This window comes from Natator depressus, chromosome 3, assembly GCF_965152275.1.
Source record: "Natator depressus isolate rNatDep1 chromosome 3, rNatDep2.hap1, whole genome shotgun sequence".
Classification (NCBI taxonomy): domain Eukaryota; kingdom Metazoa; phylum Chordata; order Testudines; family Cheloniidae; genus Natator; species Natator depressus.
This window is the reverse complement of record NC_134236.1, coordinates 194,552,643-194,562,441: the sequence shown is the minus strand read 5'-3', so window position 1 is coordinate 194,562,441 and position 9,799 is coordinate 194,552,643. Positions and strand designations below refer to the sequence as shown.

Sequence of the window (9,799 nt, the reverse complement as noted above, 5' to 3'; positions counted from 1 at the left end):
AGCCCCCATTAATGAATCTGGCTCAGTGACTGCGGCTGTGACCCCCCGCACACGCCCAGGTGCGGCCTTTGCTGGCCCTCCTCAATTCACGAGCCGTGGCGGGGATGGCTCGTGCGACACCCGCTTCTCAAACCCCCGCCTCCCCGCCCGCCAGCCGGTGTTTCGCCCTGTCCTGCCCCTCCCACCTCAGCCCCGCCGGCTTCAGCTGCTGGCGCGTGAGACGCACAATCCGGCTCGCGCTGGCTGCGCCGGGGCCCCTCGCTCGCGGCGGGACACACCAGCTCCTACCAGGTACAGCGGCAGCTCGTGCGCGCGGCGGATACCCGCCATCGCCCCGCGCGCTGATTGGCGGCCGACGCGGCCTGTGGCCTGCCTGGGCCGGACCCGGAGGCGGCACTTCCGCTTGGCGGCGGCGCCCGGAGCGAAGTGAGTGCGTGACACCCCCCCACCCGGGAGCGAGAACCCCTCTTGTGCAATACACCCCTCAGGGAGTCGCCATAGGCTGAGCGTTAGCCCCCACCCCGCGCGGCTGTGCCGCAACGAGGTGCGTATCTCGGGCTGGCTTCGGGGCTGCTGCACCTCGCCCCGGCTCCTGGGTCACTGTCGGGGGCGCCGCGCTGGGAGCCCGCGGCATGGCGGGGGCGGGGGCGGCTAGCCGGCCGGGAGACACGTGACGTAATCCTGGTGGGGGAGGGTCCGTCCCCATCGCCTGTGTCGGGGGACCCGGGAGAGGCTGCCCCGAGCGTGTCCCTGGCTGCCTCCCCCAGCCCGCCGCCGCGCTGCGGTTTCCGGGTGTGGCCCTCGCCGCAGCGCGCTCCTCCCTGCCGGGCTGGGGAGGTGGAGTTAGCGGGAGCCGTACAGACCGGGGGCGGGCGGGCGGGCGTGTTAAGGCGGGCCAGGGGCCGGGCACGCTTCTCCTTCCCCCCACAGCTGGGGGGGGAGGGGCTGCGGCTACCCCCCCACACCCCTTTCCTTCTCTTCTCCCCCAGAGCTGCTCTGGGGGTCCTAGCTGTGGGGACCCAGCCCTGGCTCTGTCTGCCCCCCCTCCCCCAGGAAGCTGGCAGGAAGGGGGCCTGCCTGAGGAAGCCACCCCACTGTTCTGCCCCTGCAGCGGGCGGCTGTGGGGGAGGGGTTGTGGGGGGACAGCTGAGGAGATGCATGGGCCAAGCCAAGTGTGACATGTGAGCCCCTTCCCCTCCCTGCCCTTTAGGGCAAAGGAAAGGCCGGGCCCAGCCGCCGCCCGCTCCGGTTTCACTGAAACTATGGGCTGGGAAGGAGCCACAGACCCATCAGCCACTAGCAGCCCCACACAGCAGCATAGGGGGGTGTGGGGACAGGCGGGGAATCCGGCTAGTAAATGGAAGGAGCCCTCTCGCTAACCTGGGGTGGGGTGGGGTGGGGTGGGGGGTTGGTTGAACGGGAAGGGGCGGGGCGGGTTCCTTGGTGGACTCAGGAGCAGCTGCTGCTGTTTGCTGGGGGTTTCCTGGGGAACCTGCTATTGGAAGGAGGCTGTAGTGAGTCCCCGGGGGGCGGGGGCGGGGGCAGTGCGAAAGCAACAGCCTGAGCCGGCGGTCGCCCCATTCCTGCTGCAGTCCTGCCCCCGGGGGGCGGGGTGCTGGAGCGGAGAGGCTTTTAGATCCGCCTCTCTCATTGATGAAATTTAAATTCTTGTGCGTTTACCTTTAAGCAGTTTTCCAAGACTAAGAGCCATATATTGCAGGGGACGAGTGTAGGAAGAAGCTGGGAGGAACCGAGCGGAGGAAAAATTCCCCCCAGTTCCTTTATTAATTTTCTTTTTGAGTGTGTGGGCGGCTTCTCTGGTCGGAGTTTTCTTCTCCCAAGGGAGTGATTAAATACCTTTTTAAATTATTGATACTGTATAACTGGTTGACTAAACCAGACAGGGAAACGTCTTCTACACGAGGGGGCGACGGGGAAAATTGCCTCTGCTGGCGTTGATAGTGTAATTTTGGTAAATTCTCTATTTATAAAAGGAAAATATTAATTTTATTAAAGAACGGAAAAAATGTCACTTGCACAAGGTAAGTGGGTGTGTTTTTATTTTTCTGAGCAGCTTCAGCTCTGCATGTTGGCTGATTTATTTTTTCAATAGCTCCCTGTAGTCCTGGCAGCATAGTTGGTGGGGGCTTGGACGCGTCAGTTTGATCGGTTGTAAATCCCTTTGCAAGATTTTGGTGGTTGCTAAATTTGACGATAGGAGCCGGCCAATATGTCCTGGCTGGGCTCGCTTATCTGTGTATGTTTCTTTTCCGTTTTACTGCAGCGACAGTCAAACCGAGTTGAGGCAGCTGCCGCTGTATCTGTAGTGAATAACAGACGAGATCTGAGCTCCACGGAGGAGTATCGCAATGCTCAAATGTCTCCCCTTCATTTATTTATTGAGCTTGTGTGTCTGTTCTCCCTTTTGGGAGGTTCGGGTAGGCTCTGGCCGTCTCCTCGCTCTGTGCGGATACGTGGTTTGTCAGTTTCAGATTCATTTATTGCGAAACAAGGGGTTAGATCAGGAGAGGTCACTTCAGGAGGCGAAATTACTTCGCATTGCTGTTGCATTTTTTCCTCCTTTGAACTGATTCTTAAGAAGATTTTTGAAAATAAAAACAAATCGCATGTCTGTGCTTTAAGTACATAGCAAATTCAGGCCTGTCAACAAAATAAGCCTCCTATAGTAAAGGTAGTAGTGATAACCCTGTCTTCTGTATGTATGTATAAATGTGTTTTACAGAAGACTGAGTAAAAAAATTGGCTTTGAAAACAAGTCTTTTTCTGCTGTTTAAATCAATATTAAAACACTTGGAAATTTAGTCTGCACTGCTAATGTCAAATATTTTTTCACTATGATAATATCAGCACTAGGCTTAGAAATCTTTGTGTCTAAGCTTAAAATCTAAACTGGCTATATGTTAATAGCAAAACTGCTTCTTAGCTCGTGAACATAGAGTATTAGCCTGAGCAGAATGGCTTCATATATCTTATAATGGGTGGAATGTCCACTTACATCCTTAAAACACATGTTGTTATTTTTAGCAATATAAAAAAGAAAATCAAAGAAGATGGTTATTTTACTATATTAGAAAATGCACATTATTAAAATCTCATCCTGTGAGATAAAGAGTGCCCTGAACTCCTGAGAGTGCTTTTGAGGTTTAGTTGTTCTTTACTTAATTCACATGGACAGCAGGGTGGAAAAAAAAATCTGATTTCTTTTAATTTAAATTGGATTTTTTTGATAAAAGGTTTTTTCCTCAAAAAGCATATCTAAAGAAAGATACATTGTAGCTCAAAGATATTTCATAATGGAATAGGGATTACAAATTCTAATTCTATAATATGAGACAACATATTCATGTAATGTTTAAGAAAAGTTTTGTAAATGAGTTCCAGTAGTTCATGGATTAGGGACCCAATCTTATGGGGTTCCAGGGGCTTCTGTATAGATTATTTAGGTTAATTTTTCTATCTACCCAATGAGACTCAGTGCTAAGTCTAGAAGATACCATCAGAGATGCTTAGTTTTGCAGTTCTCAAACTGTGGATTTGTGTCTCCAGAGACAACATGCTTGTTAAGAGCAAAAATGTTTTAAAATAAATATATAGAGGTGAGAAATAACAGACCTCAACCCTATTGTCCCTCTGCAAATTAGTGTACACAGAGTCAATCCCATACCTCTCTAAAAGTGCAAAGTTTCAAAAAGTTTAATGAATAGAAGATTGTTGGGGGTGGAATAGATCTGGACAAGGAGAAGAAGTCTGGAGATAAATGTGAGAAGGGAGGGACAGGCAGTAGAAACAAAAGTGAAATTGAGCAGCATATTCCAGGAGTCTTGAGGTCTTTCGGAGTGTAGCCTTCATTGATTTGAGATCTACTATACCATTCTCTCACTAGAAGGGAAAACCAATAGTAGCAGCAGGCTGTAAAAGAGACCCAGTTTGGGTCTCATCTATCTCATTTTTCTCTGAGTTGTGAGGAATATGTATTAAGCTTACAACAACCAACAAGAATGCACTTTTATGTAGAAATTCATGATTAAATCTAGTCTTCCTGACTAGTGATTTAAATCAAATCCACCCTGATGGACAGCCTTCACTGTGCATAATATGAACAAGCAATCATCTAAATTCATAACACCAAACGGATTTAAAAGATTCTTAAAAGTAGATATTAGCCACAACAAGTTTCTTGAACCATGGTTTCCTCCTGGGACATTGTATGCCAAGTTCCAAGCCACTGTAAACATTCTCTTTTTTGGCTGAATTGTGAACCTTTAAAAAACTAAACAAACAGGCACTAGTGACAGGCTTTCCAATATAAAGAGTAGTTAGTGTTGAGATTGGACTGGAATTTTAGTCCAAACTATTTCCTAAATGAGTGTGTGTCTTTATTCTGATTTTTGGCAGGGTAATAAAACCTATTGTTTACTATTTTTGCCTAATTTATCACTAAGGTTTAGGCAAGTGTCAATGTCTAAACTACTTTTTTGGTCTGTAGCACATACAAGGTTTCCTGGCAGTTAAAATAACTGTCATTACATACAATAGTTACATTTGGGGGTTGCTGAAAAGGATCACAAATGAAAACAACAAAGATTAAAAATATACTAGGAATTAGGGATAAATATGCCTTGAGTTGGGACTCTCCACCTTTCAACCACTTTTACTAATTTACACGATAAAAGGCCACTCATGCATGCAGGAGGTATTTGGGGGTGAGCTTTATGCTGTATCATAACTAAAGAATTTTAATAAAATAAGATCTCAGCCAGTTAACTGTCAAAACTTAGTTTTCTCTGAAACTCCAAACCCGTACTGTGACTTTCATACTGCGTCACTCATTTTCTACATTGACCACTCCTGTGAACAGTCATTCACTTTTTAATCTCACCCCAGTCTGACCTCAGACAACTGTTTAAACAGAGCATGCCCACTAAAGTATGAGGTAGCTGCAGATGACTTGGAAGACAAGAATTCTTTTCCCTCTTGTGTTTATTTGTAATTGGGACATCTGATAATGTAGTCTTGATAGATTGCTTTTGCAATTATCAGGTGCTTTTGTGTGCAGTTTCATTTTATGCAACTCATTTTATGGTTATTACCTTTCATTATAGTCCTGAAAATTTTTTATCTGTGGCTATTAACTATGTTTAGATAGGCAAGTAAAATTATTTTTCTCTGTCACTGTTATCAATATGGGGGAGCAGCCATGAGCCTGGGCTGGTAAATTTAACAATTGCTTGGGTTTAGTGTTGGATTAGATTAGGCCATATGCCTGCAGGATTGAGGCATCGATAGGTGAGTAACTTGAATCACAGGAGTAACCCTGTGATGATCTACTTATATGTAGAGTTACTCTTGTATGTGTTTGCATGATTAGGGCTCTAGCTTTATAGAAGTTAAAGTTGGAAATGAACAGTTATATACCAAAGAAAATGGATTATTTATTTGTATTGCAGTAGCTCTTAGGAGCCCTAGTCATGGGCAAGGACTCCCTTGTGCTAGGTGCTGTACAAACACAGAACAAAAAGACAAGATCATGAAATATGGTAGCAGTTAGCAACAGTAGGTCTCCCTCCTTCCTTCCCTTCCACCAGTTTTCTGGCATGAGCAGCAACATGACTGACAAGCAGTGTGTTTATTTCACTCTGCTTTGGGCAGTGGTGTTGCAGACACATGAATGTAATTCTCTTTGTGGGAAGGTCTTAGAGCAGGGGTTGGCAACTTTTCAGAAGTGGTGTGCTGAGTCTTCATTTATTCACTTTAATTTAAGGTTTCGAGTGCCAGTAATACATTAACATTTTTAGAAGGTCTCTTTCTATAAGTCTAGAATATATAACTAAACTATTATTGTATGTAAAGTAAATAAGGTTTTTAAAATGTTTAAGAAGCTTCATTTAAAATTAAATTAAAATGCAGAGCCCCCGGACCAGTGGCCAGGACCCGGGCAGCGTGAGTGCCACTGAAAATCAGCTTGCGTGCCGCAGGTTGCCTACCCCTGTCTTAGAAGCATAGGAAATTATGGCTTTCTCCTGCTCACGCTAAATCCTGTTAGGCTCTTAAACTTCCTTAGTAACAATGAGAGAAATCTTGTGGCTTGCAATTAAATACTTAAAGCAGTAGAACGTGAAGGCGTTCTTTTATTTTGTCATATTGTACAATTAAACAACATTCTTTTGATAATTCCATTATTTTTGATTAAATAACACAGGGTAATAAACTTTTACAGACCGTTTGGCAGAAAATATAGAGTTATGGCTTTTATTCAGCAAAGCATTTAAACACATATGTAGTCCAACATAAAGGCCAGTCTTCATCTGAATGAATAATTACATATGTTTCCCTTAAACACGTGCACTTATACATCTCTATGCACCAGTTACCAAAAAAAAAATCTTGTTGATGCTGCATTAAACATATATACATTGCTTTAAAAAGACCACGTATTGACAGAAATCTCAGCTTTCACTTATAGCTTAATGTTAATGGAATGGAGCTGAAATTCACACAACTATTTCTCTTATAACTCTGTACTCTTTAGGAGTCCTTGCCATTTCACCTGTAATATCTTACCAGACTTATTTAACTTCAATTAAAGGGGGGAGGGATAGCTCAGTGGTTTGAGCATTGGCCTGCTAAACCCAGGGTTGTGAATTTAATCCTTGAGGGGGCCATTTAGGGATCTGGGGCAAAAATTGGGGATTGGCCCTGCTTTGAGCAGGGGGTTGGACCAGATGACCTCCTGAGGTCCCTTCCAACCCTGATATTCTATGATTCTAAGTTGGATCCAGTTTTGGACCTACATGTATTTGTCTTTTCAACAAACAACATACTATGGCCTTTTTTCTGTTTTGACAAGACTATTAATAGGCTAAATTTTAAAAATAACTTTTCCACTTCCATAACTTTTTTGTTTAAAAGTATAATAATTTTGGACTATGTGTGCACTTAACCCCTTCTGCCTTCCACCCTCCACCCCAAAACACTACCACACATTAAAATTCTAATGTGGATAAGCCAAGTTGTGATTTTGGCACTTACTTGCTGCTTGAGTAAAGCCTGGGGTTTACCTTGACCAGCTAACATGCTAAAACTACAACCAGTGTCATCTATATTTGGATTTAAATGTGTGGTTTTTTTTTTTTTTTTTTAAATAAATTTAGTGTATGAAGACAAGGCCTTCAAAGTCAGTGATTCTGGGTGCTTAGAGTTAGAATGAAGAAAGGCTGTGTAGTCAGGACTCTGCTAATCTCCGCATTTCATAGGTCGCACATGCACAAAGCAACAACTTGACCTAACTTTTCAGCAAAAAATTTAATAGCCTAGTACTTTAGTGAGGTCTCATTCTGTAAGAGTAATTACATTTTAGTAATATATTACAAAACACTGATTAGAAGTATTATCACAAATAAATCAATCACAAAATTTGTTTTATTCCCTTATGTGCAAAGTCATAATACTCAGTGACTTGCAATGGGTCTCCCATTCAATGTGAATTAACAAGGTTTTCTAACATAAGGATAAGGTTGGATAAGTTAACTTGCTTTTTTAAACGTAGTTAGTATTTCACAAGAACAGTACTCTGTTTTGGGAATGTGGTAATTGCATTGTTTCTTCTGATATGTGATATATGGGATCCTGATTTGTACAGATTGGGTCCTAAAGTTGTTGCTGAATTTGGAGACATATGTTACAACATGTATCAAAGACTACAAACACTTACAAAGTGTGTTGCATCTTGGGATGCTGCTTAAGCTTCTGTAAAGGAACCTGCTACATCAACTCAAACTGCGAATGAAAAAATAACACTTTCAGTTGTTTTTAAAAAAGTAATAAACTGGTAGACAATTATTTTATTGTAGGAATAAATACTAGAATTCCTTTTAAAAGAAGAGCTGCATGCACATTTGAAAATTATTAAAAAGGGGAAAATGTAGTTAATAGGTTCTAAAAGGCTATTTTATTCTTTTTCTATAAAATTAAATGTTTGTTTTTAGTGATTAGGAATTGTAGCAGGTATCCTGGACTTACATTTCCCCCATGTTGCACCACAGTATGTGCATTGCAGCACTCTTTTTTTCCTACCTGCAAGACAGTGCAGTCAGGAAAATGGCTACTGTGAGCTTCCAAGTTGTAATTACACAGTCACTGAATTCTGACACAGTTTAGAGTTGTATAAACAATTTCACTATTAAAATAAATGTGCCTCTTGCATTATTACAAAAATATTTCAGTGAAATATTTTATTTTAATGACTAGTCTATATAAATTTTTCTTTTAAGCACCGCTTCCTCTCTAAATAATCTTTGTAAATACAACTCACTTCATTTGAAGCAGCTTTTTCCTATTCCTCCTTAAACAACTGTTCAGGATGTTTCTAAATCCCAGTTATATTTGGCAATAGTTTTTCTCTGTTACAGAGAAGTGGTTGCTTAAGGGAATCCGCAGAAATTAAATTAAACAGACTTTTCTGAGATTACACTCATGTCCAAGATGCTTACTTTGGTAACAGTGAAGGGGGGAAAAAGTGGCAGTAACTATTTTCTGATTTACCCTTTGACATACTATGGATCAATATTTGCAGACCTTATTGATCATCTATTTCTCTGTAAATATGAATAACGATCAGCTTTCAGCAGCAAAGTGCATGCTGAAGTGATAGGCAAACTATTTCTTTAGGTTGCTTAGTAACATATTACAGTATGAAAATGCTCATGATAAAGACAGGTTATGTAGACAGATACCTGGAACTGACTAATTGAGGACAGCCTGAAAGTTTACTGTCTAGATTACTACAACATATTTTTTATTTTTGGTCAGACAGGTTAGTCTTTATTAAATGCACACTGTGGAAAACAAACATGTATTGCTGAAGAGCATTATTATATTTTCTTTGCTATTCTAGTACAATATCATGATGCAGTTGACTGAGTCCAAGTTTCTCTTCACAGAAATTTGTATCTAGATTGTGGGTCTTCCACAATTTTGTTTCTTGAAATTATTCTTGCTTTTCTATGCCTTTTGTTCTCTTCCAAACTACTTGGTATTTATACATAAGAGATTTTCGATGGGCCACTTGTATTTTTCTGGGTACACTAATACAGCAACAAAACAAGTCTGGATTATATGTTGTTTTTTTTTTAAAAGATGTCTACAGCATTGCTGCTTTTAGATGCATTAAACAAGTTGCTTGGCGTTTAGTGAGGGTATGATTTTTCCCACCCTTCAACTTCTTTCTTATCTTTTTAAAAAAGATTACAGAAAAGCAATGTCTCAAGCTGGCACATCCCAGTTTCAAGAAGTCATTCGACAAGAACTGGAATATTCAATGAAAGTGGAACTTGACAAAATACTTGCAACTGCACCTCAGAATGAGCTAGAGGTAAGGACTACAAAAGATATAACTCTGAAAATGCCTCTATATAACTTCTCTTGTTTAAATTAATTTTGTAGAGAGAGAGAGAGACTGGCCAAAATACATAATAGGGAAGAGATGGTACAAAATAGGAAGACGGGGAAGAGAGAGGATTCTTAGTTTAAGGGTTGAATGTGGCGGACTAGTACTCAAGGTTTTTGGCCACCAAGCTAATGAATTATTGAATTGGTAGCTGGAAACGTTCACAAATAAAACCTGTTTCTCCACACCTTTTCCCCCTCTCCTGTTCCACAGTTTGAAAAAGCATGTCTTCAACGGATACAAAAATAAGACTATCCCTCTCTGCTAAATTTTTTAAATCATACACTACATAAACTAACCAATAGTCTAATTGCTAGTGGTTCCATACTGTAT

General features: G+C 42.0%; 1 protein-coding gene across 3 annotated transcripts in view; it reads left to right on the top strand.

Annotated features, from left to right (window-relative positions):
• The first annotated feature begins 275 nt into the window (after positions 1 to 275).
• UGP2 (UDP-glucose pyrophosphorylase 2) overlaps positions 276 to 9,799 on the top strand; it is a 39,724-nt gene continuing 30,200 nt past the window's right edge. Inside the window, exons 1-2 of one of the 3 annotated variants that reach the window (XM_074949583.1) lie at positions 276 to 426; positions 9,264 to 9,391. In XM_074949583.1, coding sequence (XP_074805684.1) covers positions 9,278 to 9,391 — 114 coding nt within the window. In that variant the 5' untranslated portion in view covers positions 276 to 426; positions 9,264 to 9,277. Of the gene's footprint in view, positions 545 to 1,713; positions 2,043 to 9,263; positions 9,392 to 9,799 lie in introns of those variants that run through there. The other 2 variants (XM_074949582.1, XM_074949581.1) reach the window with 2 other exon arrangements.